This window comes from Passer montanus, unplaced genomic scaffold (assembly GCF_014805655.1).
Source record: "Passer montanus isolate IOZ18808 unplaced genomic scaffold, ASM1480565v1 scaffold15, whole genome shotgun sequence".
In the NCBI taxonomy this organism is placed as follows: domain Eukaryota; kingdom Metazoa; phylum Chordata; class Aves; order Passeriformes; family Passeridae; genus Passer; species Passer montanus.
The window spans coordinates 4327069-4355068 of record NW_024362051.1 but is presented as its reverse complement, the minus strand read 5'-3'; the positions used below and the strand labels follow the sequence as shown (position 1 = coordinate 4355068).

The following is a 28000-nucleotide window of genomic DNA, read 5'->3' as shown; positions in this document are numbered from 1 at the left end:
TGCCACTAGGTACTGAGTGGGATTTTGGGCCTAGGGTTAGTATATTATTTATTAAATTTATTTGTCGTGAAGCATGTAGTACGCATTGCCTGAGAAAATAGTGTCAGGGTCAGGAAAGCTTTTTCACAGCTTTAGCTGAGCCTGCTGAAGGGACAGTGGCAGCTGCGGGAAGGTGCTACAGAGTGATACCAGGAACCCTTTCTCTCCTGGACTCACAACTGCCCTGCTTGGGGGAGCAGGACACTCCATGAAGCTCCTGGCTCACCCGTGGTGCTGACCCAAAGCAAGGTTTCACGGAAGCCCCAGCCGGTTCCTTGTGTGCCTGCAGCAGCCCGGTTACCCTGAGGGGAGCGGCTGCCGGGGTGCCGAGCCCAGGCCCCGGCCGGGGTCTGAGGGACGGGGCGCTCTGACACCATGGAAGGTACAAGACACTGCTCGGTCACGGGTTGGACGCGACGATCTGCGGGGTCCTTTCCAACCTCACTGACTGTAATTCATCTCCACCCTGGTTTTTTAATTCTTTGGGCAGTAACTACGAGATCCGAGGCCTGTATTAATGCCCGTTCCCGATCACGAAGGGCCCGGGACCTGTCCCCAGCCCTGGGCCGGGCGGGCGCTGGAAGCCGGCCCCAGGCCCGGAGCCCCGCGTGGAGGGCCGGGAGGAGCGGGCCGGCTCTGGGGACTACGACGCGGCCACCGCCTTCCTGGGCGAGTGGGGCCGCTTCCAGCGCCTCGTCTTCTTTCTGCTCAGCGCCAGCATCATTCCCAATGGCTTCAACGGCCTCTCCATCGTGTTCCTGGCCGGCACGCCCGAGCACCGGTGCGTCGTGCCCCGCGGGGCCAACCTGAGCGGCGAGTGGCGCAACGCCAGCATCCCGCTGGAGCTGCGGGGCGGGCAGGAGGTGCCGAGCCGCTGCCGCCGCTACCGCCTGGCCGCGCTCGCCAACTTCTCGGCGCTGGGGCTGCGACCCGGCTCCGACGTGGAGCTGGAGGCGCTGGAGCAGGAGCCGTGCCTGGACGGCTGGGAGTACAGCCGCGATGTCTATCGCTCCACCATCGTCACCGAGGTGCGCGGGAGCGGGAGGGGAGCCCCCGGCATTCCCCGGTTATCGCAGTGCCCGTGCAGCTCCGCCGCGTTCCGGGCTTTCTGCCGGCACATTGATCTGCTGCTAAGCCCGCCGTGCCGAGTTTGTTTTGAGGTCTTCTGTTCACTTTCATTTGCGTAAGAACGAGGAAGGAGATTTTTATAGTGAGGGTGGTGAGACACTGGAACAGGTTGTCCAGGAGGTTGTGGATCCCTGATGTTCAGTGCCGGGTTGGATAAGGCCTTGAGCAACCTGGTCTAGTGAGAGGTGTCCCTGTCCATGGCAGGGACTAGATGATCTTTATAAGGTCCATTCCAATCCCTTCACATTGTTTGTTTCTATAACGAACTTCCAGGTGCAGCCTGTTTCCTTACCCAGCGAAACTGGTCACACTGTGCAAATGCCTCTTGGTTTATCAGCTGTCTGTGCAAGGGGCTGGAGCAGGGTCAGCACTGCGTTCAGCTTGCTTGGTGTGACAGAGATATCTCTTTGAACATCAACAGTATTTGTTTTCTTTCTTTAAAAAAATAAAGGTGGTGGAACTCATGGAATCTCAGGGTGGTTTGTGTTGGAAGGGGCCTTAAGGAACATCTAGTTCCAGCCCCCCATCATGGGCAGGAACACCTTCCACTAGACCAGGTTGTTCCAAGCCCTGTTCAGCCTTGCCTTGAGCATTTCTAGGGATGGGGCATTCATAGCTTCTGTGGGCAGCCTGTGCCAATGTGTCACCACTCTCACGGTTTGGAGTCATCCTGAGTTGTGCAAGATGCATGGATTGAGGAGGCCTGGTTTGATGTTTTTATTCAAAGGACCCTGAACTTTGCTGTGTGCCCACAGTGCCTCTGCTTTGTCCCTGTGCTCACGTGCTGGGGCAGGTCATGTTTGTGTCTGTGCAGGTACACTGCTTGAGTCAAGCCTGGGGTGTGAGCAGCCTACGAAAGGTGAAGCTGTGCTGGAGCTCCATAAAAAATCTGCCATGATTTCTTGTTTTGGAAACTGCGTTGTGATCAGTGTTTGGGTAGTGATGGGTGTGAGTACTAAATGACCATAAGCTGATCTGGGCACAGAGGACTAAGGTGACTTGGGGAACATGGAAGAGGAGCCATGGCAGCACAAGGAGGATTAGAGATGGGAACACGGCAGTTGTAGGAAACTCAGTGAAGGGTCTGAAGGATTCTGACAAGTGCAAGGCATTGCCTCATCTGTTCCTAAAGAATTGCTGTCGTACTGGAGAGGAAAGCTGCTCGGAATGTCTCAGCTCCAGCGCTTGCTGAAATGCACTGTTGTGAAAGGCTGAGTACTCTCAGGGCAGTGTAAGGCAGCTGGCATCTTCACGGGCAGGCCTTTCACAGGGGCACACATGGGTGTTGTTCTGAGTCTGTGCTACGATGGTTATCCTGGCTTAGATGTGCTGCTTTGTCTTGATGTTAATTAAAATGTCTTGAGCTATTGGAGTATCGTCCAGTTTTACATTCTATAAGAAAAGGAGCTGCTCATGAGTGCTGAGACTCCGCCGCCCTGGCTCTGTGTGACTTGGCAGATGTCCCGTGTCCGTGGGAGGCAATGTTTGTCTGCCCAGGCATCATGCACTGAGGCAGTATTTTTTTTTCTCGTCTAATATTAATGCTTCTGAGGGCGTTTTGCAAGAGCTGTGGCCTTTCACACACTTACAGGTTTTCAGTGTTTAACTTGTTTAATTTCTTGGCTTGGTGGTACTGCTTTCATGGTTAACTAATCTTGTGTTTAGTTGCATATCTCTAACTTGTTGAATAATCATGAGGACCTTTGTCCCAGATTTCCATAGCTGACACTGGGAGGGGGAAGGGGGATTTTTTTTTTAAGAAAGGTTTTTGCTGAATCTCTCATGACTTTAGAGAAACCTTGTTTATGGTTCTGCTTTTCAGGGGAGGCTTAAAACATTCAGTTCTCTCCCACTTGAAGAGAGACTTTCTTTTCTCAGAGACTAACAACAGAAGGTTGTTATTAGCCAGTCTGCAGTATTTAACCAGCTCTGGTGTAACAAAATCCCTTTCTGTCTTTTATTTTTTGAAATGCTGTAGCTCAGGGCATAGGAAGGGCTTTATTTTGGCTCAATAAACCAACTGTGTCATTCCAATTCCTCCACGAGTCCTGTAAAAAATGAATGTAGGAGTAGTAAAAGTTCATACATGGTAGTAAAAGGGCTAAACCAGGAGTAATTAAGGGAAAATATTAACTTCTGCCAGTCATGGCTGTTATGGGGCTATACCAGGAGTAGAATTGAGCAGTGGAGTTAAGGGCATGAGTGCACTAGAAATATGATATAATGAGGTGTTAGGTGATACATCAGTCAGAACATTTTAGTTCACACAAGAGTAATTCTTAAACAGTGAACCATAAACAGATGCTGAATTTTGGATACACTTACTCATCCTCAGCTTCTAAAAAGGTGTTGTATTGTTCCTCAGTTTGAAATCAGTGCAGGTGGTGTATGCCAGATTTGCATGCCTTGTGTCTGTTTTGCTATAGGCAAACTTTAGGGCCTGTTGGCTTTTGCAGGGGAAGGATGCACATGGTGGGACTTGCCAGGTGTCTAGAGGCTGGTTAGGTGCAGGGCTGGTGCTCCTTCCTGTGTGGGTGTTCAGAGAGAGAAAGTTCTGGGCAGAGATGGGGGCCCAGAGGTTTCCATTGTGTACACCCCAGGGATTCAGGTGCCCTGCTATGCTGTCACACAGTCCCTGGAGATGAGTGGGCTATGCCAGGGCTTCAGGAGGCAAGGGGAGACTGCAGCAGTGCCAGGTGCAGGACACAGATGGGCTCTGGGGCACAGCTGGTTATCCAGAGGTTTCGGTGTTCACCCTGTTGGAAGGCAGAGGGATGTATTGTTTCACTTGGCCAAAATAAAAACACAGGCTTATGCTGGACATTGTCATTTATAGAGTCATAGAATCATGGAATGGTTTGGGTTGGGAGGGACTTTAGAGCTATTTCCACCCCTGCTGGCGTGGGCAGGGACACCTTCCTCTAGAGCAGGCTGTTGCAGGAGTGGGGCCAGCAGCTGAATTGTAAATTAACCCTGTCATCCAGGTCCGGCTCTCACCCAGCTCTTCATTAATGTTAGGCACCTCCATTATTTATCATCTTTTAAAACAGGTGCTTCTTTTTTATTGTTGTAGGTTAATATCTGTTTATCACTGTGGCTGAAGTTCGTAGTCATAACTTTGCAGCCCCAGGAGCTGAAAAGGCTCTTTGCAGCTTTGAAAAAGCTTAGTATTACTAGTCTTGTCAGAAGAAGGAAAAGAAAGTCTGGTTTTCATTTAATAAGTAAATACAAATGTCTGACAGATAAACAAAGGTGTTTGTAAAATGCTGGGTTTTTCAAGATGTGATTTAAAAAGCACATAATGCAGTAGTGTTTGGAATTGTACAAAGTACAGCTATTTCTGACATCGCAACATAAAGTAAGATTAATGTTGTCAAAGAATAATAGGCTTGCAGTTGATATTGTTACATGGAAACAGTGCTCTTTTAGAGGCACTGTGGACACTTAGTGACAAAGTAAAATTCCCTTTATGTGGTCTTTACTTTTAAATTCAAACTCACCTCAGGTGACAGCAGTGCCCTGTTTCCTTTTTCTCCAGCCATCTCGAAAATGTGATGTATGGGGAACGGTTCCATTTCTGCACTGGAATTGTAAAATATTTTGCAATTTCCTTCCTGTTCTATGCAAGTTTTAGTTCTGTAAAAATATAAAACAACTAGAGGAGGGAAAACTAAGCAGAATGTGTATTTTGTAGACACAGACTTCTGTTTGCTTTAGGTGATAAGTTTCAATGTAACATCTATGCCTTTTAAGTATTTGGAATATACAAATGTGTTTTTAGAGGAAAGGGTGTTTAATAACACTCAGAGCTTTCAAGTAAGCAGAGAATACTTGTATGGATGTAAACAAAATCAGATTCAGCATCAAAGGTTGTCAGTACTTGGTTGTGTGACTGAGTTTTTTTGAAAAACCTGCCTCTACTTGCTGAGAGAAGCAAGTGGAAGGAGGGAATACAGGCTACTGGACCAGCTTCAAAAAGTCTTGATTTTTAAAAAGAAAATATTAATACATGGAACTAGCCACTTAATTTTTCAATTATGCTTGTTATTCTCAGCAAGACACAAGAAGAGTTAAAAAAAATAAAGGAATGGGAAGACACAGTATCTTGTAGTTGTAAAAATTGTTTTGTCTATAAGGCTTTTCCTTGTAGGGCAGGAGTATAACCAGGAGAGGCTCCTGAAGTTTTGTATTTGTCACAGTCCAGCTTTGATTAGGGTTCTTGTAGTGGGATTAGGGAAGGGCCTTGACTTTGTGGGAGGGAGGAGATTTGATGGAGTAGTTTATAGAGTTTTAATTCCTCTCAGTTTTGTCACTAGGCTTGCCTTTCTAGCGAGGGATTTGCAGACATGGTTCCAGGCAGCTGGCATGTAAGAGATAAAGCAGAGAGGTGTATAAGTGATGACTCTAAGTACCTGGGACTGTTTGATACTTGGGCCCCAAACCTGTGCTTGAGAAGCAACTGCTTCAGTCCCTCTCCTTTTTGGTCCCCCTGCCTTCTAAGCCAAGCTGTCCACATTCCTGGCCATCTCCATAGCCTGTCCTCTTTTCCCCATCCCAGCTGTCCTCAGCAGCACTGGCATCAGCCAAGGATCTGCTTGCAGAGGTGCATAAGCACAGCTCGGCTCCAGCACAAAGGGAGCATTTGTGCTGGGTGTGAGGCTGCTGACAGGCATCACCCTGGCCTGATGAATTGCCTGGGAAGTAGAAAAATCACAAAGTATCTATTAGATGAGTAAGAAGACAAGTTTAAATTGCAACAGAGGGTGTCCTGAAGTTATAACAAAATAGATCAAGAGTGCTCTGTTCTGTTGGGTACCAGTGTTGAGCAGCTTCACAATCAGCAGCTGCTCTTCGAAAACAGAGTGGAAATGTTTTTCTTCTGTTTGAAGCCCAGATACCTTGCCAAGGTTAACCTTATCTTGTTCACTGGGGCAAAAGCTGTTACAGCTAGCAGACTAGTTTATAAGATACTAAGAAGTGAAAATAGCACATTATTCTAGAGCACTAGGTCACGATATGCTGTGTCCAAACAGCACTACCAGCAGCAGGGGTTGATTAGCAACTACTGCTGGGACACTTGCTCTTTGCCATGCTGATCTAGCAGTGTTGCCTCGGTGACTTCCTCTTGGACAATGTGCAGTTGAGGGAAGGGTATAGTTGCACAATGATTCTGGAAGGATGATGCTATCATCACTGACAAGCAGTGTAATAAACCTTATAGGTGTGTCATTAATGAGTTGAAGACTTCAACATTTATTTACTGGGGCAAAGGCTAACAGACCTTAAAATCCCTTTGTTCTAATTGTTGTGCTTCTGTGGAGTCTGTAAATAACTGGTATTGTACAACAAGGTAGTTCTACTTTGGAAATTTGATGTTGAAGTTCACTTTAATAAATGCCTGGTTCAAGTGGTCTTCAGCATGACAGCTCCTCACTGTGCTGTAACAGAGGGGCCAGAAAAACAAGCTGGTAATCATTGCCACATTTGAATGCCCAGTATGTTTCCACCTGCCAATGCAAGAAGGTTTTGGCAGAGCTGTGCTAAACATTTAATACCATGAACTTTTCCAAGAAAGGTGTCCACCTCAGTGATCTGCAGAAAATGTTTGTTATAGGACACAAACATGCCAGTGTCTGGAAATCCAAGTGTTGTTCAATCCTTGTGCCAAAGTGCAGGGTGTAGGACAGATGAAAGGAGATGGTGGACTCACAGGCACAGGGTGATCAGCTGGAAAGTAAAGATTTATTTAGTAATGACAGACTAATCACCAAGACAGATTTTAGTTCTGTTATTGAGGATGTCTGACTGCAGTAGTTGATGCAAAGATAACTTGTGAGTAGGCAAGTCTTTATAACAACAGGATTGTATTTGTGGTGTTTGTTTCTCTGATAGGTGTTATCATATAAAGGCATATGATAACCCCTGAAACCTTTGGCCTGTATAAATTATAAATTTCATAACAGTCATTTGCTGGTATTTCCACATTGCCAGGTATATTTTACAGAAGCTTCCTAGCTGGCTTAGCCTCTGTGGTCATGACAGGCTCAAGCTTTCTTTAATCTATAATGAAGTATAGCTTTTGTTGAATAATACAGATTTAAATGTTAATTATTGTTCATAATTTCAATGATGTGGATAACTGTAGTAAGTTCAATTCCTTACCATGAGTGGGATACATTTATTCACACATTGGAAAGCCCCAGTTCTGGAAGGAATTTCTGTAGTGATGGCTAATGGATGGTGGTGGTGGGATGTGCTGGGGCACTGCCTGGACTGCTGGTGCCTGAGCTCCAGGTGCTGCGAGGCTGGAAAGGCCTGGGGAGGAAAATGAAACCTGATAGAAGGAGAGATTTTTCAGACATAAAACCACAAACAGATTTATCAATGGAGGAGTTATGAAATTACATTAATACCATTACAAATTGGAAAAAGGTGCATATTTACCTTAAAAATAATATTTACGATAACTGCCTTATAAATTTAAGGTAATGCAAGGGCTGGCACCTAGAGTTAGAGCTGATGAGAGTGTAGCCTGTGTGAATGACCGTAATTCATGTCTGGAACAGTTGCCAGTTCTAGTTCAAAACTGGGTGCTATTCAATGAAATAAACGATGGCTCAGTTGCATTTTGACACGGAATCTGGCAGTAGAAGGCCATTGCTGGTGTTGTTCATCCTGTGCATAGATTTAAGTGATCCTCCATCCTTAAAACATGGACTAGGATGTAGTTCTGGTGTGGCTGTAAGAGGCTGAGGGCTCTGAGATTCGTGGAGTCACAGGCTTAGTGCTGAGGAGATGGGCTGGCAGACAGTGAACCAACAGCAGCATTCCAACGTGGAGGAGCTGGGACACACAGCAACTGCTTTGTGTTTATCATGAGCAGATCAAAGCATGGAAGGGTGTTTCCTTCAATGAATTGAAAAATATACTCAATTATTTGTAACTGGGGGACAAGGAGGATTAATTACTCAAGTCAGGGTGAATATTTTCATTTTGGCCTTTTTAATACAGATTAAAACCTAAAATTTTCCATTGCTAAAACATCAGAAGGGGCCTTGAGGGAGTTGTTTCAATAACTATGCTCAGGAGGGTTTGGTCTCACATCAGAAGCATCTCTTGCCTCCCAGTTCCTCTCCTGCAGGGCTGCAGCACCTCTGGCAGCAGGCACTGGGAGAGCTCTGGGAAACTGGTTTTATGTCCTCCAGTCAGAACATAGCTGTGGAGGAGGGGACGAGAGATCCCTGCTGGGTTTTGTCCTTTCTTCTAATATTTACACATTTTTCCCCCTGAAAACCAAAATAGAACTAAAAGTCTTTTACTAATAGTTGTTTATGTAGATGGAAAAATAACATGAGTGCTGCTTCAAAAACATCTGACTGAGCTGGGTAGGATCTTGAAAAATATTGAAGACTTTATTTAATAAATATTTTCTTTTATTCCTCATTTTTGTTTTAATTTTGGAAATCTTTGTTGGGTGTATATTTCAATTTGTATTTCAAAGATTCTAATTGAGTCCCAGTGAAAAATGAGCAGTCTCCTGTCTCTCAAAACCATATAAAAATGTAATAAAAAAACTTTTTCTTTATATATTGTCGTTTCTATAGTTCAATTTTTCTTAAATTAGGAGTGTGAATTTTTAATGGGAAACATTACTATATGCAGGGAAATTATGTTTAGAAACTATTTACAAGGTCATGCAGTGACAAGACAAGGGGGAATGGCTTCATGCTGACAGAGGGCAGGATTATATCGGATATTAGGAGGAAACTCTTCCCTGTGAGGGTGGTGAGGCCCTGGCACAGGGTGCTCAGAGGAGCTGTGGCTGCCCATCCCAGAAGTTGCCAAGGCCAGGCTGGATGGGGCTTGGAGCAACCTGGGATAGGGGAAGCTGTCCCTGCCCATGGCAGGTGGTTGGAATGAGATGGTCCTTAAGGCCCCTTACAGCCCAAACCATTCTGTAATTCTGTTCTCATTCCTTCCAAACCAGCTCAGCAGAGTTTAGGAGGGAGGGGAAATCCTGTTTATTAAAAGACTTTCCAATTCTCTCTCCCTGCAGTGGAATCTCGTATGTGCCAACGACTGGAAGGGACCCCTGAGCACCTCCCTGTTTTTTGTGGGTGTCCTGCTGGGATCATTCATCTCAGGACAGCTCTCAGACAAGTAAAGTATATACACCAGAGCTGCTGTCTCTTTGATGCTCATTGTAGGCATTTCTGGTATATCAGCTTTCCTACTAGTGTCTTTCTGCAACTACTAACGTGTCTGTTCTGTGACTGTCTAACCTGAGTGTACAGAGAGTGGGTAGAGAAATGTGCTGAGCTAGAACAGAATGTCACAAAGATTGTTAGTAGGTGTTATCTACATCTGCTTGTTCTCAACAATGAAGTCACTCTACAGCAAACTGGTTTTTTTATGCCAGAAAACAGGTGCTGGAGATAAGTTTTGTCTGGAAAAATCTAATCTGTTACATTATCTTCTATTTATTTTGGACTATGTTCAGAGGGATCCCTGACTCTCGTTTTCTTTTTCGTTTAAACTGGGATTATTCTTTTTATAAACTATAGCTGCTCTTTCTCATCATCAAATACAGCATTTAAGTCCAATGATCTGTATTTGTGGAAGCATAAATGCTGTTCAGCTGTACTCCAGAGAAGCAAGGCTTTCTTGTTTATCAGTACAAACATTAAAAAAAAAGGAAGACACCATTAATTTCTGTGATGCCAATAGTTGTTTGTGTTTTGTAAAGCTCAGTTTTCTGATTCTCTCCCTGGGATTTGCTGTGCATTGTGCCCTTTCTGATTCCCTGAGAACAATATGTGGTTCTCTAATTTGCTGGTACTTGCAAAGTTTCTGTTTCACTGAAACATGATCTCTCTCCACAAATCTTCTGGCATCATTTAGGGCCTTTCCATAGCTTCCTGCCTATCCGGTTGGACTGATCTCAAGCTTAGAGACAGTGATTTTTAAAAATTAACCAGGCCTCCTGTACTTCTCTCCACAGCTATATGCTATGTTTTTTGTCTAAAAAAATCCCTGGGCAGGCCTGTGATCCTGCCCTCTGCCTGGTTCCTCCCCTCCCAGTCCTTTTTCCCCCTGCACAGCCAGCAGCCTGCTGGCCTCCACACCCCCTCAGGACACCCTTGTCTGCCTTTGTCAGCTCCTCAGCCTTCTCTGGTAGGAAGTCGAGTGAGCTCCAGAAACCTCCTGGGTTGTGTCCTGGAGTGTTCCAAGCCCTTATGATGGCAGTGCCTCTGGACACGAGGAGGTGTCCTGTGGTGCTCTGCAGCAGGCCCCGTTTGCCTTTTTCTGAGCAGGTGGCTGCAGCACCCACGCTGGCCTCCCTGCTGATCCCAGCCCACGATCTCAGCTGGCTTGTCACTCATCCCCAGCCCAGCTCCATGCCCTCCCATGTCCAGAAACCTCCTGGGTTGTGTCCTGGAGTGATGGCCAGTGCCTCTGGACACGAGGAGGTGTCCTGTGGTGCTCTGCAGCAGGCCCCGTTTGCCTTTTTCTGAGCAGGTGGCTGCAGCACCCACGCTGGCCTCCCTGCTGATCCCAGCCCACGATCTCAGCTGGCTTGTCACTCATCCCCAGCCCAGCTCCATGCCCTCCCATGTGAGAGGTGATTCCCTTCTTCCCTGAGTCTCTCACCACCTTTTCCTGGAGCTGCTCCTTCAGAAGGTTCAGGTGTTTCCTTCCAAAGAGCTCCTTGTCTGCTACAAGGATGTCCCATGGTGACTACCTGGCAGGTGAAGCAGGAGCTGTTCTGGTGCCAGAATCCATGAGCTTCCTACCTTCACACTGCTGGCAGTGTGCTGCAGCTCCTTCCCCTGGCAGCACGGATCCTCAGCAGGTGCAGTGAGGAGGCCATCGGTGCAGCCCATGCAGTCACTGAGGGACTGCAAGCTCAGGGTCAAGAGCTCCTTCTCCCCTGAGGAGAATGCTCCAGCAAAGCTGCCTGCAGTGTTCTGCGCTGCAGTGAGCCTGACATGAAGGTTGAGAAGGTATTTGGGAGTTTCAAGTTACAGTCAGTTCTTTGTGACCCACAGTGATGCCCCCAACACCAGCTGTAGATCTGCAGGTCAACACAGACTTTGGAGCTGTGACACCTGCACTCAGCACACCCTGTCCCAGCAGTGTGGGGCTGCCTGGGCCAGGACAGCAGCAACCACTCTTACAGCAGCTTCACAGGTTGAGTTTAGTTTCTTTTCTCCTTGGCTTTTGGGGTTTTGTTAGTACTTCATCAGGAGGTCCTCTAGAATCCCTTAATTTTGTTCATATTTAAGCCCAAAGGGAATGAAGATTGTGGCATGGGATCATTGACTGCCAATAGCATCTTCCAAATCTGAGTTTTACCTCTCTTCCAGAAGCCTTTCTTCTTTTTCTTTTTTAACCTGTTGATCTGACAGGGAACATGTGCTCCTTGGAGGAGGAGAAGCGTTGGATACCCTTGCACTTTAAGTAACTTGTTCCTGATGATTTGTTTCACTGCTCATCCTGTCAGTAAGAAAGGAATAGTGTTCCAGCACATACTTGAAGACAACTTAACTAGCAGCCCTTAGAATATTAATTTCTCTTGGCCAGTGATGTTTTTAATGTGTTTAGAATCGTTGTGCCTGTGTCGCATTTCCTGAACCTCTGGTTTTTGCAGAAGTTTTGTATCTCCTTAAGTATGCATATAAGTAATTTTATTTTTCTGTTCCTGTAGATTTCGTTCATGATGTTGTTTAATCATATTTTTTTTTCCCCTTCTCTTTCTTTTTTTAATCTGTCCATGGAAGGTTTGGCAGGAAGAATGTGCTGTTTGCAACTCTGGCAATGCAGACTGGCTTCAGTTTCATACAGGTCTTCTCTACCAGCTGGGAGATGTTTTCAGTGTTGTTTGTGCTGGTTGGCATGGGACAGATATCTAACTACGTGGCAGCATTTGTTCTTGGTATGAAAGTCCTGCTGATCACTGCATGTGTCCTTTCACCTTGTGCTTTTCCTGCTCCTTTTCAGTACTGACTTAGGGTTGATTTGTTTTGCCAAGCAACACTGTTAAGAGTGTGGCCTCACCATGCATGAATAACTTAACTTCTCCTTGGAAGCTTCCAGCTGATAGAGGTGCAATTTGAATTATTTCTATGGTTTACTGTCCTAAAAGAGGCAAAACCCCAGAAACTGACTATTTGAAATAAAGTCCATCTTTTAGTTAGAGAGATAATACATGTGAAATGTGATTTTTTGGGGATTGGAACTAGATGGTCTTTAAAGTCCCTTCTAATCCAAACCATTCCATGATTCTATGATTTTTCTGGGATTTCTGATGTCCATTTTGGGGCCTAAATACCTGTTTAATTTAAAAATGGCAAACGAACCAAGATGGGTAGAGTGATTTTTATAGTCCTCTTTAAATAGCCTATAGTAAAAATTTAACTGTCATCATGACTTTTGCTTTGTATACTTTCAAGCTAACTAAGACCATATTTAATCATGGGAATGTGAATTACCTCATGGAATCTGAGATTTTAGAAAAATTAATCTTATTTACAGTGACTTCATTGTCGAAAATACCAAATGATGGCAAGAAATTATTTCTGAGCCAAGGAAGGCCAGTTCAGGAATGAAAGCAGTGCTTAGATAATCTCACTGCACATAGCCTGCTGCAACTGCTGGCATCTTCTTAGATTTCCATGGAAATAAAAAAGATTGTATTTTTTTCCCTGTCTCTTGATTTGCAGGTCCCAAAACATTTCAGAGGAGGGCACTGACCCCTGTTCATGCATTTAATTCCCCTGGCAGTAGCCTAATCTCTGTGACCACATGAATTCCATGTCTATCCAAAACACTGTGAGGGGGTTTTTTGGCTAAATAGTCTTTTAGAAGGTGATACAGGTTGTGAACTTAGTTGAGGTACCTCTGAATTATTATTTAAAGAAGCTGGTCACTCTTCATAAGCTGGACAGGATTCTGGACATCAAGCTACATTTAAGTGTTGAGAATGTCAGGTGATTTAATCTCCTTAGGTAAAATGTGAGATTCCAAAATGATAAAATTACAGAAATATGAGCTACATCTTGAGCTACAGAAATGCTATGTGGCCCAGTTCTCATTCTTTTACACATATAACTACCTCCATTGGTGCAGGATCACAGCATGAAGCAGCTCTGTGGTGCCTCTCCAACTGGACAGCAAAGTGCTACATCCTGCAACTCTGCAGTGCATTTCACAGCCAATTGCTAGGGGTGTTTTTATTGAGTTACGTGGTTGCTATTAAGTGAAAATGCCAATAATCCCTTTGCTGTTTTGAACAGGCACAGAAATCCTTGGCAAGTCAGTCCGAGTGCTGTTCTGCACCCTGGGGGTGTGCATCTTTTATGCCTTTGGTTACATGTTGCTGCCTCTGTTCGCTTTCTTCATCCGCGACTGGCGGATGCTGCTGCTGGCGCTCACCCTGCCCGGGCTGCTCTGCATCCCGCTCTGGTGGTGAGTATCACTGACTTACAGCACTGTAGTCTTTACAAGGTCCTGTCTGCAGATTTTTAAGATGATGAAGCTAATGAAATTCAGGAATGGGTAGGTGAAGAATGGATCTTGTATCCTTTACTCTCCCAGTTGTTTAGCTGTCGGTCTGTGGCATTGTATGTGATCTGACTGATGCCTGAAAAGCCTACTCTTCATGTTCTATAGGCTTCTGTAAAATTAAGTGTTGCACCTGCAAAGAAAGCAAAACTTGTTTAGCTGTCGGTCTGTGGCATTGTATGTGATCTGACTGATGCCTGTTCTATAGGCTTCTGTAAAATTAAGTCTTGCACCTGCAAAGAAAGCAAAAAATGGTCAATAAAACTCATACTTCTGCACCAACTGAAATCCACAGGCTTTTAAGTATAGGTGTGAACTAAGGGCAGAAGGAAAAAACCTGGGAATTGGTAGGGTGACACAGATATGACAAACTACGAAACAGTACTTGCACAGCTGTGGTACTTCCATGTTTTCTTCTGTAGTTATTAAAATACTACTTTTGAGTGGCATGTAAAGCTGAAATAGTCCACGTGGTGGTGGTGTTGCTCCACTTACAGTAGCAGTTGTGTTTGTGCTTCCATCTCGGTTCTTATGCAATCGAATGACTGGTCTCTGACTTGTCTTTCTGTCACAAAATTTACAGTTACTAATTGTCTATGTGTTAGCCTCTAAGGATATGTTTCTTAACCTACAGCCTGCTGCTTGTTTGTTCACATTTCTGAATTTCTTAAATTAATCCCGTACTTGGAACGTTTAGATTGCTCTTTTTTTCTGAGTCACTGCTAATTCCTTCAGCACTTCTGAAATCCATAAGGGCATATTAGTCTGGTCTTGTTCCTTACACTAGTCTGCTCTTGTAAATCTGATTTCTGTTGTCACTGCACTAATTCCTGCAAGATGTGGCATGTTTAGAGATCTTTCTGCCTGGAACAATGTGTTGGTCCCTTCAGCAGATCTTTCTGTGGAAATGCAGGTTTGTTATTCTGAACCTTCTCTGCAGGGTCATTCCAGAGTCTCCACGGTGGCTGATCTCCCAGGGGAGGTTTCAGGAGGCAGAAGACATTGTCCGAAAAGCTGCAAAAACTAATGGCATTACAGCCCCAGATGTAATATTTGACCCTAGTGAGGTAAGACTTGTTTAGCAGTCCACTTGTTTGCTGGACTTAATGTAAAGCAATTAATTCCATACAGATGGATGGAGTTATGCCTGCACTGCATTCTGTGCTTCTCAAGTGGGTGAAAGATCATGGTTTTCTGCTGAAAAGCACAATACCCTTGCCCTTCATTGCAAAGCCTTTGTGGTCCCATTCCCACAGGAATGCCAACAGGCATCCTAATGCAGACATCTTTTTCATCCAGTTTACAGCTGCCCTTTTTCCTTTTAAACTCTATTTTTCAGGGGAAGGTAATGAATTTGAGGTGCATATTGCTTAGTGATCTAAATATTTGCACCAAACAGATTCTGTGCTTATTCAGTCTATAATATAACTCTGTATAAGTCTAACACAGGGCTAATCCTGGCCAGTGACGTTGGAAATATTGTTATTCTAGTTCATACTCAACTGCAATTTCTAATCCATGTTAGGAAAAGCAAAACTTGAGCCCCTTTCAGGTAAAGTAGTGACGGGTATCTTTCCCATCTCTTTCTTCCTACATGCTCCTGTTTCCTCTGGAAATCTTCCCTTTGTCTGAGCTGAAGGGTGCCCTTAAGGTGTAGAAGCAGTTCCATAGACATTCAAACATGACCTCAGAAAGTCAAGACAGACAAACTGTTTGTATATTCCAGGAGAATGGGCACCTGGACAGATCTCCAGAATCTGTCTGGGCAGTTGCTGGTTGACAGTGTCTTGTGATTGTCATGGTTTGACGCTGGCCCAATGCCAGGCACCCAGGAGTGCTCATGCTCTCCTGCTACAGCTGAGCAGTGCAGAGGGAAAAAAAAATATTGAACATTTTGTGAGTGAGATAAAGACTGGGGAAAATATTTCAAGGGCAAAACAGGCTCAACTTAAAGTTGCAAAGTGGATTTATTACTAACAGAGTCAGAGGAAGATAATGAAAAGTAAAATAAACCCTTAAAACACTTTTTCCCACTAACAGTGCAGGGAGGCGGCGTGGGGGTTTTGGTCAGGTCATCACTGAGATTTTCTTCTGCTGCTCCAGGAGAAGTGTCCTTCCCCTGTGAGACTGTGGGGTCTGTCCCACAGGAGACAGTTCTCCATGAACTTCTCCAGAGTGGCTCCGCTGTCACAAGCAGCAGCCAAACCACACCTGCTGTGAATGTGAACTCCCCCCACGAGCAGCAGTCCTGTTAAAACTGCTGGGATGTGAATTCCCCCCATGGCCACACAGCCCTCCCAAAACTGCTGTGGCGTGGGTCTCTCTTTCCACAGGGTGCAGTCCTCCAAGGACAGGCTGCTCCAGCCTGGAAGCAGGGCCCTCTCTCTCCACTGGGTCTTCCACTGGATCACAGCCTCCCCTCCTCCACTGACCTTGGTGTCTCCAGGTTGTTTCCCTCACATGTTCTCACCTCCTCCTCTTCTCTGGCTAGAAGAAAAATTGCGTGTGTCTCACTTCATTTTGCTTTTCTTCTCAAATCTGTTTTCACAGCAAATCTGTTATCACAGAGGCATTACCAGCCTCTCTCATTGCCCAGCCCTGGCCAGCAGCATGTCCATCTCCAGAGCCATCAGGATTTGGCTCTGCTGGACATGGTGGAAGCTTCCAGCAGCTTCCCACTGGAGCCATCTTTGTAACCTCCCTGCTATGAAAAAAAGAGGCCATGCCAAACCAATACAGTCCTTTAAGTAAAATACATCTAATATATACAATGAGTATAATATACTCATTTGCTTTACAATGTCTCTGTTCTGAGCTAAGGAGAATGGGAAGCCATTAAGCTGTAGGTGTTTGCTACTGAGGTTGAAACAGCTTCCCTTGTGTTGAAGTCAGCTGAGGTACAGACAAAGCAATATCTCTATTAGGAGATAGTAGGGCAAACATCCTGGTCTTACTGGAGCAGAGTAAGAATGCCAAGAAAACACACTTCTTCTGATACCTTTTCCTCTGCATCTTTCTTAGAATACATATTTTCCTTTTTCTTCTTCTTCTCTCTCATGCTGTGGCCATGAAAACTCATCTATTGCCAGCACTGCAGCAGGAAAATAGAAAATAAGCTCTGGCTCCAACACCTGCCTAAGATCACTGCTCCTGGAATCTTCTCTCTTCTTCTTAGAAAGAAACATTGATGTGTTTGCTGTCTCTGAATGGGGTTGGATAGTGAAGGAGCAGAAGGCAGGGGCAAGAATAGGGATTTTATTCCAAGAAATGCTGGACAAGGAGAAATGCTGATGCAGCAGGGTGGACTGGAGAATGTGGTGTGCATTTACAGACATTAGCATGTCAGCTTACAAAAACATACTAATTTCCTGACCATCAAAGGAAAATGAGCTTGATGAACATGCAGAATTCCTGTCCATCTCTTTCCTTTCTAAGGTAAATGTAATATTGTGGCCAAAAGATCTGTGCAAATCTCCTCTGCACCAGTGTTTACGCTGTTCTTGTGTCTGCTCTCTGAAGAGCTGGAAAGCAGAAGGCTTACAGCCTCTTGAGGGTTTAGGAAGCATGTTTATGCTGCAGAGAGGTTCTCAGAAATCTGGCTGGCCCTTTGCCTTCCTCATTTGGAATGTGTGTCTGGGATGGAGGAGCCAACCAAGCTGATGGCTGGAGGGTCCCTCAAGCCTGTGCAGCTGGAGAGCAGCAACTGCAGAATTTTGACTCCAGAGATTTCAAGACAGTTGAGTTCCAGCAGGTGATGAATCACAAACCAGCTGTGGAGCACAAATAGGGCCTGGTTGGTTAAGAAGGGATAGAAATGTTTGGATGATAAGTTTAATTTCAAAGCATCATTTTGGTTTCCCTGCCCTTCTCTCATAGCTTCTTGTTTGAGCCTGCCCTGGTAAAGATTATGTTGTCTGTTTATCCAGCTCTTAAAAGACAAAGACCCTTTTTCTCATCAACTGACTAACAGACTGAATTTTTCTCTTCCTGGTTTTGTTTTATGGTTTGCTTGTTTCTTTCTTTTTTTTTTTTTTTCTTGTTTCTTGGCAACAAATAGTGGCATGTGGAAGGATCATGTGATTTATGAGAAAGGGCTGTGAGCTGTGAAGTGACTACAGTTTGTGTGATGTAAGTTTGGCTTCAGGCAGAGTGAAAGCTATCAAAGGTAAAGCACTGTTTGGCTTTTGTAGAAAATGGGATTGATTAAAGCAAATACACAGAAATTTGGTGTGTGCCAGACTGCTATTTCATTATCCAGATCTTCAGAACCAATTGTCACTTGGAAAGAATTTTCATGTTAGTGCAGAAGTTAGAGAAACTGCAGGTTGTTTTATCAGGGCTGATAGTTTCAATCAATGGAATTTGTTCTCTTAAATCGCCTTTTCCATATTTTGAAAAATCTTTCCCTTGGTCCCCCTCTTTAGGAGTCTAAATAAAGTCCTAATTTTAAAAAAATTATTTCTTTTTTTACAGTCTTACCAAGCACAGAACTTGTTCTCATACTTTGTGGATGAATACCATTGCATTGTTTACATGGAAGTGATTTCATGTTGAAGGGCTGGAAAGTTTAATGGGGAAAGGAGAAGATTGTTGTCTTTTTGTTTACATTCTTAGAAAATAATCTCAAAACCAGACTAGATAATGATGGGCACTCTTCAGCTCATTAGCCACTTTGTCTCATTACTTTGTCTTATTACTCTTAGGTCCAGCTTGAGTAGTCATTGTCTAACTCTGCCCTGCTGCAGTTTATTGCAGCAGTTCTTGTTAACTGTTGCTGTGTCTGCAATGGACAGTTTATCACTTTGTTTTCCTGATATTTGAAGACTATTCTGTGTCTTTCAAGATGTCCTTGGTCTTCTGGCCCTTAGGCTAAAGAAACCCTCTACTTTTTTTCAAATCTCTCACCATCCTTGTTACTCTCTTCTAGTCTGAGTGCAGTCCATTCTCCAGGTGCAGTGCTCAAAACGGGATGTAAGAACCCTTCCAGTAGTGACATATAAATCGTGAATTAATGCTGTTGCTTTATAATTCAAATAACAAAAAGCAGTTGTTTTGTGAAGCCTCAGACAAAGAAAATTATTGCTATAGAATCATAGAATGTGCTGAGCTGGCAGGGACCCACACAGATGATCGAGTCCAACTCCTGGCCTTGCACAAGACACCCCAAGAGTCACACCAAGTGCCTGAGATCCTTGTCCAAGTGCTTCCTGGGCTCTGTCAGGCTTGGTGCTGTGACCATTCCCTGGGGAGCCTGTTCCAGTGCCCAGCCACCCTCTTTCTGATACCCAACATAAACATTCCCTGACTCAGCTTCATGCAATTTCCTTGAGTCCTGCCACTGGTCACGAGAGTTAAGAGTTTCAGTCTAAATGTTAAGTGACTTTCAACTAGAGAGGAGCTTCTACTTTCACAAGTAGTTGCCTCTTACATGTGTTTTGTTAGACCTCTTTTGTTAAACCTCTTTCAGTAGATCAAAAATACTGAGGTGTAAGTTAGTGGTAGGACTTAGTTTCATAATCATTATTTTTGCAGGAAGTTGAAGTTCCCATCTTTTGTTGTTTGCTCTTTTACAGCTACAAGATGTGAATTCCCAGAAGCAACAGACGTACACTATTTTGGATCTAATGAGAACTCGAAATATCCTAACTATCACAATTATGTCAGTGCTTCTTTGGTAAGCAAGTGTGATTCAGGAGTATGTAACTTTAAATGCTACGGTATTCTGAAGAGATCCAGACAAAACCAGCTCAAAAATCAATGACTAGCTGGCTGAAAGAACAAAATTCTGGTTACATAAGTCCTTGATTTTGGTGACAGCGTAGAAACGTGTGGGTTGGTGTTCCTTTCTGAAAGAGTCAGGCTTATCCTGAACTGAGCAAGAATCCAAACAGCTGGCAGTGGATGTGTGGGAATGCTGCTTGATCCTGGGCCTTGGGGAAAGTTCTTCTTACTGTAACAAAGTCATTTTAGAGGAATGAGTCATACCCTACCCCCAGTCAGAGAACTTCTGCCCAGGGATCCGAATGTGATGCATGACTTAGGGAAGAATCTTTCCATATTTTGTATTAGCTCTTAAAGGGATAATGCTGCCTTTTCAGTTCTCATCTGAGATTTCCCTATATTTTCCTGATATCTGCTTTGTCTACTTGTCATCTTCAGCTTGGTTTTCACTAGCTGAAGCCATGCTTTATGCTCAGTTTGATTAAATGGTGGTTATTTCCTTACCAGAAATCTCAGTAAAGCTGTAAACAGAGAGGGTAACTGAAAACCTGCCAGAGGATATACAAGTGAGGTTTAATTAGTGCATGTACCTAATGACCAAACCAAGAAGGTCTCTCAAGTGCTTGGGAGCCAAATAAGTTTGTATGCTGTCTTTTTGAACAATGTTCCTGTTCCTTAGTGAGGCAGAGCCTCAGGAGTTCAGTCCACTGACCTGCCAGCACATACAAGATGATGTGGCATCTTAGGTCAAAGGATGATTTGGCTTATATTTAAGCCAGATTCTCTGGCCCATCACCAAGCACAAGGCCAAGCCACAAACACGCTGAGGAGGGAACTTGTGCAAAAAAAAGCAGCTCAAAAAGAAGAGTAATGTTGGTTCCTTGTAGAAATGTCAGTAAGGTGCCTATATAATGTCTTACTGCTCAAGGCCAGTCACTGACTCTCATGTTTGGTTGGAGGTGAGACTGCCCCACTCCTCATCTGCTTGATGTGGGGCAGTAGCTCCTGGGCACAGCCAGTTTTGGGTGTGTGGTTGTAGAAATCAAAGGCAAAACCTGTTTGAACAGCATTTCTGGTAGGATGAAGCAACTGAGAGAAGCACTGACATGACAGTATGTAATCCATTCTAATGGATTCAGTAACCCATACTGAAGGGCTTTTTACCACATCAAAAATCAAGTTTTATGATAGGCAGGAAGAGTCAAAGAGGTACCATTGACTTGCACACTCTTACCTCCTCTTGCAGAAAAGTATTTGGTTAAGTTGGCCAATTTTTTCACTATTCTAATTTGTATATCAGTGACCTAATCTCCTTTAAATTAATTTCCCAGTATATAAAAATATAATATCTTGTGCTTCCTCACAGCACATAGTTTTCCAGCCCATGGTACACTGATGGTATATTCTGTGTCGTGAATTAAAAGTTCTCACAAAAAAAGGGCTATAAAAGAGGATAGCTGCAGACAGTAATATATCAGCTTTACATAGTGCTGTGTTTTGTTAATTTTGACTAAGTAACAGGCCATTAAACTATTCCCTTTGCAGGGTTTGCACCAGGGATGAAGTCGTTTGGCTTCTTGGCACCCTAGGTTGTTTAAATACCACTGAAGTTTTTCTACAAAATATGTAACTATATTAAGGTTTGCCAATGTAATGAGCTAAGGCAATCTGCTACCAAAAGGGAGTTCCAGCATTAGAGTTTGTATATAAAAATAACTCCATGGAGCACAGGGGTTTGAAAAACACTGCAGAACTACTTCTGAGAAGAATGGCTATGGGCAGGGCACCACAGCAGCAGGGGTCACTCTCAGCTGTGTCACTTCATGCCTTCCCAGGTGCACTAAGCAGCTTTATTTTAAGCAACTGGACCATGAAGGCTCTTTCAGTAATATTCAGTGAGGAGGAGGAAGAGCTAATCTTTTGTCAGTAGTGCACTTGGTGCTGTGCAGAGGTTTTGCTCCAGTTTCTCTTACAAGGTAGATGCTGGTGGAGATGAAGTGCCAAGTGTTCTGTGCGTCATGTTTGCACCTGGACATGTCCTGATCCACTGCTCATTATTTCCTTATTTACCACGTTATACTTGTTGGTAAAAGCTTAACCTTCTCTACGCAGCATCTCCCAAGACAGGACAGAGTTTGTCTCCAAGGCCAGTTGTGTATTACATGGAAGCCAGCTGTCAGCTGGCACAAAGTTAAGATGGCAGTGATCCAGCCACCAAGCTCTGTCCTGATGCACTGACCAGCCCAGGCAGCCAGCTAGGCCAGTGTGATTTGGATGCTGCCCAGCCAGCTTGGAGCATGGCAGAGAAAATCACAGGCTGTTTGGGCCTGCCAGGGTGCCATACTCCTCCTCTCTGACTTTATACAGAAAGCATGGAGCATAATGGCCCAGAAACCATGCTCTCCACCCAGAGCTTCCTGGTAAACAAAATGGAAAGCTGCTGTAGGCCTCAGCAGCAGTAAAATTCAGTAGCTCAGACTTTCAGGTTAAGGCTATAAATGATAGCAATGGGAACTACTGCATTACTGCGGTGTGAATGATCATTGCTTTCTTCCCAGGGTAATATATATTTTTCTTTGAATTCAAGAGCAGTGTGAAAGATCAAAAGTATCTGCATGGTTTAATTGTTGACTTGCTGTTTCTGAAGTCAGCACTTCAGCTGCTTCAGGAGTGAACAAGTCTGCCAGATGCTCAATTTACCTTACAGAGCCATTTCTGTGCTTGATGGAAATGTGAGAGAGGTTCATGGCAACCTGAGGAAGAAGAGAGATTTATTTGACCTGCTATTGTTTCTTTCAGGATGATAATCTCAGTTGGCTATTTTGGACTTTCTCTTGACACACCTAACTTGCACGGAGACGTGTATGTGAACTGCTTCCTGTCAGCAGTGATTGAGGTCCCAGCCTACGTCATCTCCTGGCTGCTGCTCCGCAATCTCCCCCGACGGTACTCAATGGCTGCTGCGTTATTCTTGGGAGGCTGTGTTCTTCTCTTCATTCAGCTGGTGCCTTCACGTATGGAATCATTAGTTGATCTCACATATCTATGATAGGTGACGTGCAGTACCTTGCACGGGGCAGATGTGGAGGAAAAGTGTCCTGAGGGGCCTAAATACAGACACTCGTGTCCTGTCTTTGCCCCTCTTCTTTGGCTCTCAGTGCTGCTGCACAAGTAGCTGCCACAACAGGACATTCAGATTCAGTTTGAAAGGTGGGTCATTGGCTTTGGGATCTGTTGGGATTAGAATTGTAGTCCAGTTCTGCCTCTAAACTACATCTCTGGCAGGGTGTCCTGGTAAGGTCCAGGTGTAAAACCAGGACTAGACCAACCAGAATTTGGTAAGTGGAAGTTACCAAGGGGCTGCAGAACTCACTTCCCAAACAGCTATTGTTGACTTCAGAGTTTGTTTAAAGAGTTACTTTAAATGGAGTCATTGTGGAAGTATTTTTGATAAGCAGAGATGTTTGTACTGAATTTGTGTTGATAGTTAAAATAATATGTAGCTACTGGGAAGGAGGGCCAAGCAACATTTATTGGATCTCAAACCATACGTATCTTTAGTCCAGTTAGATTAACAGGGCTATGGAGTCATTACTGATAACAATATTGAATATAACAGGAGGTGGTGTTGCCTAGGACTCATTTGTAAATCAAAGATATACAAAAGATTGCACACATATTACCTGTATAATATAAGCAAGGCAAGAACTGCAATTTGTGTGCTGCATTCTCAGGTTTGGGTGGTTTGTTCCCCTGTTCTTTGAGTTGATTGGACACTGATATGATCTGGTTTGATTTTCAAATCTTAACTGCCCCAGTTAAAGTCAACCCAACGTCCTAGAATTAAATTATTATAGCTAAGAATGTTAATGGAACAAAGAATGTAGCTAAGAATGTTAACGAAAAACCAGGGGTTTAGGAAACCCAAAATAAAATAATTTGCTTCAAATGTCTTACTTTGTTCACTTTATTAAAAAGGGCTATATGGCATTTTCTGCAATAGCAGAGGTCTGGCCCCTGAAACCTGAGAGGATCTCAGCAGTTCTGGCTCTGTTCTCCTTATTTTTCACTTGGCAGGAAGCCTTGTTCTCAAGAGAAAATGGAAATGTTGACTTCTAGTAATTTAAAAAACAAAACATTAAAAAAGAACATTGCTTATATTTGTGGATATTTACAGGGAAAAAAGACACCAGATATTGGAGTTAATTAGGCAAGAGTTACACAAACACACAGGAGTTAAGGGATACAATGAACTGCAGGAGCCTGAGCCCTGGCTGTGTTTGGATTTCAGATCTCCGTGCGCTGTCTATTCTGCTGGTGATGTTGGGCAAGTTTGGAATCACATCTGCCTTCTCCATGGTTTATGTTTACACGGCTGAGCTCTACCCAACAGTAGTAAGAAACATGGGAGTTGGAGCAAGTTCCATGGCCTCCAGACTGGGCAGCATCCTCTCACCTTACTTTGTTTACCTTGGTGAGTCACCTGGGCTGCTGGAGAGATGCTCCAGGGACTCAATTCTCTTGCCTCAATCGGAATCACATCTGCCTTCTCCATGGTTTATGTTTACACGGCTGAGCTCTACCCAACAGTAGTAAGAAACATGGGAGTTGGAGCAAGTTCCATGGCCTCCAGACTGGGCAGCATCCTCTCACCTTACTTTGTTTACCTTGGTGAGTCACCTGGGCTGCTGGAGAGATGCTCCAGGGACTCAATTCTCTTGCCTCAAGGCAAGTGCCTCAAGGACACTTCTTAGAGCTATTGATTCCCACTCCCTTGAGTTCCTACAACCACAGTTATAACAACATACACGTTGAATGTCAGGCTGTGATGGGGGTTGGTTGGTTTTGTTTTTACTGAAAGCACAGATCTTACACAGGTAAAGCCCTGAACCTTGGTACAAACATTACCACAGAACCACAGAATGGATTGGGTTGGAAGGAAACTTCCATATCATCTCATTCCACCTCCCTGCCATGGGCAGGGATACTTGCACCAGACCAGGCTGCCCCATGCCCTGTCCAACCTGGTCTTGAGCTCTTCAGGGATGGGGCATCCACAGCATCTCTGGGCAATTATCAGAAACTTAGATGCAGCATTTTTTTTTCTTTCCTTTTTTTTTCTTTTTTTGTGCTTTACATAGGTGCCTATGATCGATTCTTGCCTTACATCCTGATGGGGAGCCTGACTGTGCTGTCAGGAATTCTCACACTATTCCTGCCTGAAAGCTATGGTATGCCTCTTCCTGACACCATTGATCAAATGCTGCGGGTGAAAGGGTAAGTGCCACCTCATTTAACACTCCTCTGCTCTGGGTATGGTCAGAGGGAGAGGCTGATTTTGGCAGCAAAGGTAGTACTCTGTTGAAAATACAAAAGCTTAGCTGAAGTCTTGGTCCCTCTTCCCAAGTGTAAATGTTCATGTGGACATCTCTCAGCTCCAAATTTATCATTTGACTCTGATGACTTAATAAAAGTAGATCTGAGGAATCCATTCTAAAAGTCTGTTGCTTTATCAAGGTATAGGGACATGTAGGTCCTGAAAGTCTCCTAAGTGCTGGGGAAGGGCTGAACTCTTCCAGTTTAGTTCAGCTGATCTGAAAGGCACAGAGCATTTGGCCTTTTGCCATGGCTCTGATTGAAGATGGCACATGAGTACAGATGTGGTGTAAGAAAGGGACCTTTTCAACTGAAGTCAACAGGATATTAAAATTAGAAGGCTGTAATGTCAGACAGGACTCAGATTTTTTTTTTCTAAGTTCTCTCATCTGTTTTTAAAGTTATTTTATTTTTTCTTTCTTCATCCTCCAGGTTAGAATACAGACCTCCATCTAGTAGCACAAGGGATACCAAGGAGGAAGAAGAAAATCCAGAGATTTTTAAAAGCACAGCTTTTTGATGGAACTCCTGTGTATTTCCTGGTGGACTGAAAGTTAAATGGACTTTTCTTCTAAAATTTATCCTAGAAAGGGCTAGTGACAACACTTTGTTTTCTGTAATTTGAACCTTATTTATTAATTTAAACACCGTGTTCCCTACATTCTCTTTTTATATGAACATAAATACTTTGTAGCCTTCAATGAGATTTTTCAGCCACGGTTGAGTTCATGCAGTAGTACCATGGAGCAGAATCTGATCAATCTTTTGTAACTTTCCACATAGTTCAGCTGAAAGATACTTGAAAATTAGTTCAAGGGCTGGCAGGGGGCCTGGATTCTTCAGTGAACCTCCTCCAGAGCTAATGCTTACATCAAGAGGTAAAAATTGCCTGAAAAAATTGCTTTTGGTTCCTTGACTTCTGTTTGTGGACAGGAAACTTATTTATTATTATAGGTTTATGACAACGTGCCTCTCTGTGATCTTGCTCAAATGACTTTGCATATGCTGAATTTGTTACCAAACTGAGAAAGATGCAAAGAAAGATTTTGAGAATTAATTCTAACCTGTTATGTTTTAACTCAGCATAGACTGAAAGGATTGCCTTGCACAAAGTATTTAGCACTGAAATTTTGTTCACAAAATTCACTTGATTCCAATGCTGGATTTCAACTATACCTTCTTGGTGAAGTTGTTTACATCTGACCTTGGATATGGCCTTTTTTCAGGCTGGATTTATTCTAAATAATGCAAATGGTTTCACCTGTGTGTAAAGGGAGTGGTGTTTGGCATTCTCCCTTTTCAATGTGTGGTGAAAGTTTTATGTATAAATTGTTTTAATGTTTTCTGTGCAATTTGGATGATGGAAACAATTCTCCTGTCTTTGTTCTGTGTTTTTCCCACTCATACACACATGCACACAATTAATATATTTAGTTGTAAATTTTCATGTTAATCATGCCACTGCACTGACCTCATGGTGGAATGTACTGAGAACAAAACTCAGAATATATCTCTGACCCATGATTCTCCATCTTCAAGTGTCAGCTATATGATTGCTGTGAGGTCTGTTCATTCTAAGTTTCACTTAACTTATGTAATCAGTGAATTGCTTTTAAATTGTTTAAAAAAACCCAACAAACCCACAAATCTTGTTGTCAGTCTGCCAAGAAACCATTCCTTGTGTTATGGAAGTTTGGCATTACCTGTGTTTCTTTAAATACACAATATGTACACAGAGTCTCATTTGTGTTATGCTGGTTACAGTGTGACAAATGTGAGTGGTGAAAGGTTTCTCTCTCATGGCACTTGTGTTTTGTTTTGTCTTGTTAAATTAAGACAATAATAATAAACAGCCTAAACCTTTGTAGCCTAAACTCTCAGGGTCCTTTACTGCAGCAGCTGGTTGGGGAAATTTTGCATTTTCCTGTGGCGTTTAAATATACAGGTGGTGTTGGCTGATTCCAGTCTTTCATTAATCAATATCCCAAATTCTGACCTTGGTAACAGACTCCAGCAATAGTGAAATAAATGGGACTGAAGTGTACCTTGGACTGCTTGCCACAGGAAGAAAGTAGAAAATGCTGTATAGACAATAGTGGTTTGGTTGGGTTAAATTCTTCCTAACAGTGTCTTGAGTTCTACGGTTCACTTCTAGTTCTAGGTGAACTTCTAGTTCACTTCAGTACTAGGTGTTTCATTTCTTGGTTCAGTTCTTCACTTTTTCTTCACTTTTCCTGCATTTTCTCACCTCTTTATTTAGGATTTGCATTTACAAATGCAGCAAGGAGCTGACCAATGTCCCCAGGTCAGAGAATGATACCAACAAGCACAGTGTTGTCAGCTTTTCCAAGGAAAAACATCCAAAGCTTGGTGCAGGTTCAGTGTCACTCCTGTTTAGTAGGTTGACAAGCCCTGAGCAGGCAGGTTTAAAATGCAGTGTGTGGTTTGAGGCTACTGCCAAAATTGAGACTCTGGATTTTACAAGCCTCGCTGTACATCACAGGACAGCCTTGACATGAACAAATACATGTCAGGATAGTGCATGTAACAGCCAGTGCCCCTTGCCTGAAAACATGACCTGATCTGTTAGGTTTACCACCTTTTTGAAATACCCATTGCAAACATAAGAGTATGTTGTAAAACATAGTACAAATAGTTTTCTTTGTAAGCCTTATGTTTAGGAACTGGAACAGTGAGAAGCAGATTTTTTTGTGTGTGTTGAAGAATGACCTGGTAACTGCAGGAATCTGAGGCAAAACACATTTAGCTGCAACTTCCTTGTAAGGAATTTGCCAATGTAAACAACCATGTCCCATAAGGCTCTTCCTGTAAACAGCTTCAGAAAATACCCTGAAATGTAAAATAAGTGCTTCCTTGAGAGATTATTTAGTCTGGAAATTCCAGTCCTAAAGTGCAGTGTCAATTTAACACCTGATTTAGCTGTAATTTCTTACCCACTGTTTTATCAAAGTATGTGCCTTGAAAGAGAGACATTTTTTCTTGAATATTTAAATATTTTTATGTTTACTGAAGTTCTTTGTGAGGTTTTCTGTTGTTATTGTTGGTTTGGAATTTTTTTTTTAAATCCAGATTGGGGAATTTTCTGGTTGTGACTAATACTACAAAAATCAATGGCAATCACTTCATGTCAAAGAAAGGTTTTTTCCCTTGC

The 28000-nt window shown here is 43.5% G+C and overlaps 1 protein-coding gene across 1 annotated transcript; it reads left to right on the top strand.

Moving 5' to 3' along the window:
• The first annotated feature begins 73 nt into the window (after positions 1-73).
• On the top strand, positions 74-26702 carry LOC120498622 (solute carrier family 22 member 5-like). The gene is made up of 11 exons (XM_039701600.1): positions 74-78; positions 599-1067; positions 9224-9327; positions 11949-12103; positions 13464-13635; positions 14672-14798; positions 19305-19405; positions 22252-22466; positions 23744-23926; positions 24594-24729; positions 25261-26702. The coding sequence occupies exons 1-11, from the start codon at positions 74-76 to the stop codon at positions 25346-25348; spliced, it is 1755 nt and encodes a 584-aa protein (XP_039557534.1). The 3' UTR covers positions 25349-26702.
• The last annotated feature ends 1298 nt before the right edge of the window (positions 26703-28000 follow it).

Bases quoted from the DNA above. Each gene is read 5' to 3' on its own strand.
- LOC120498622 (XM_039701600.1), top strand. The intron at 1,068-9,223 runs GTGCGCGGGAGC...CTCTCCCTGCAG, and splicing joins GCTCCACCATCGTCACCGAG to TGGAATCTCGTATGTGCCAA. The intron at 23,927-24,593 runs GTGAGTCACCTG...TGCTTTACATAG, and splicing joins ACCTTACTTTGTTTACCTTG to GTGCCTATGATCGATTCTTG.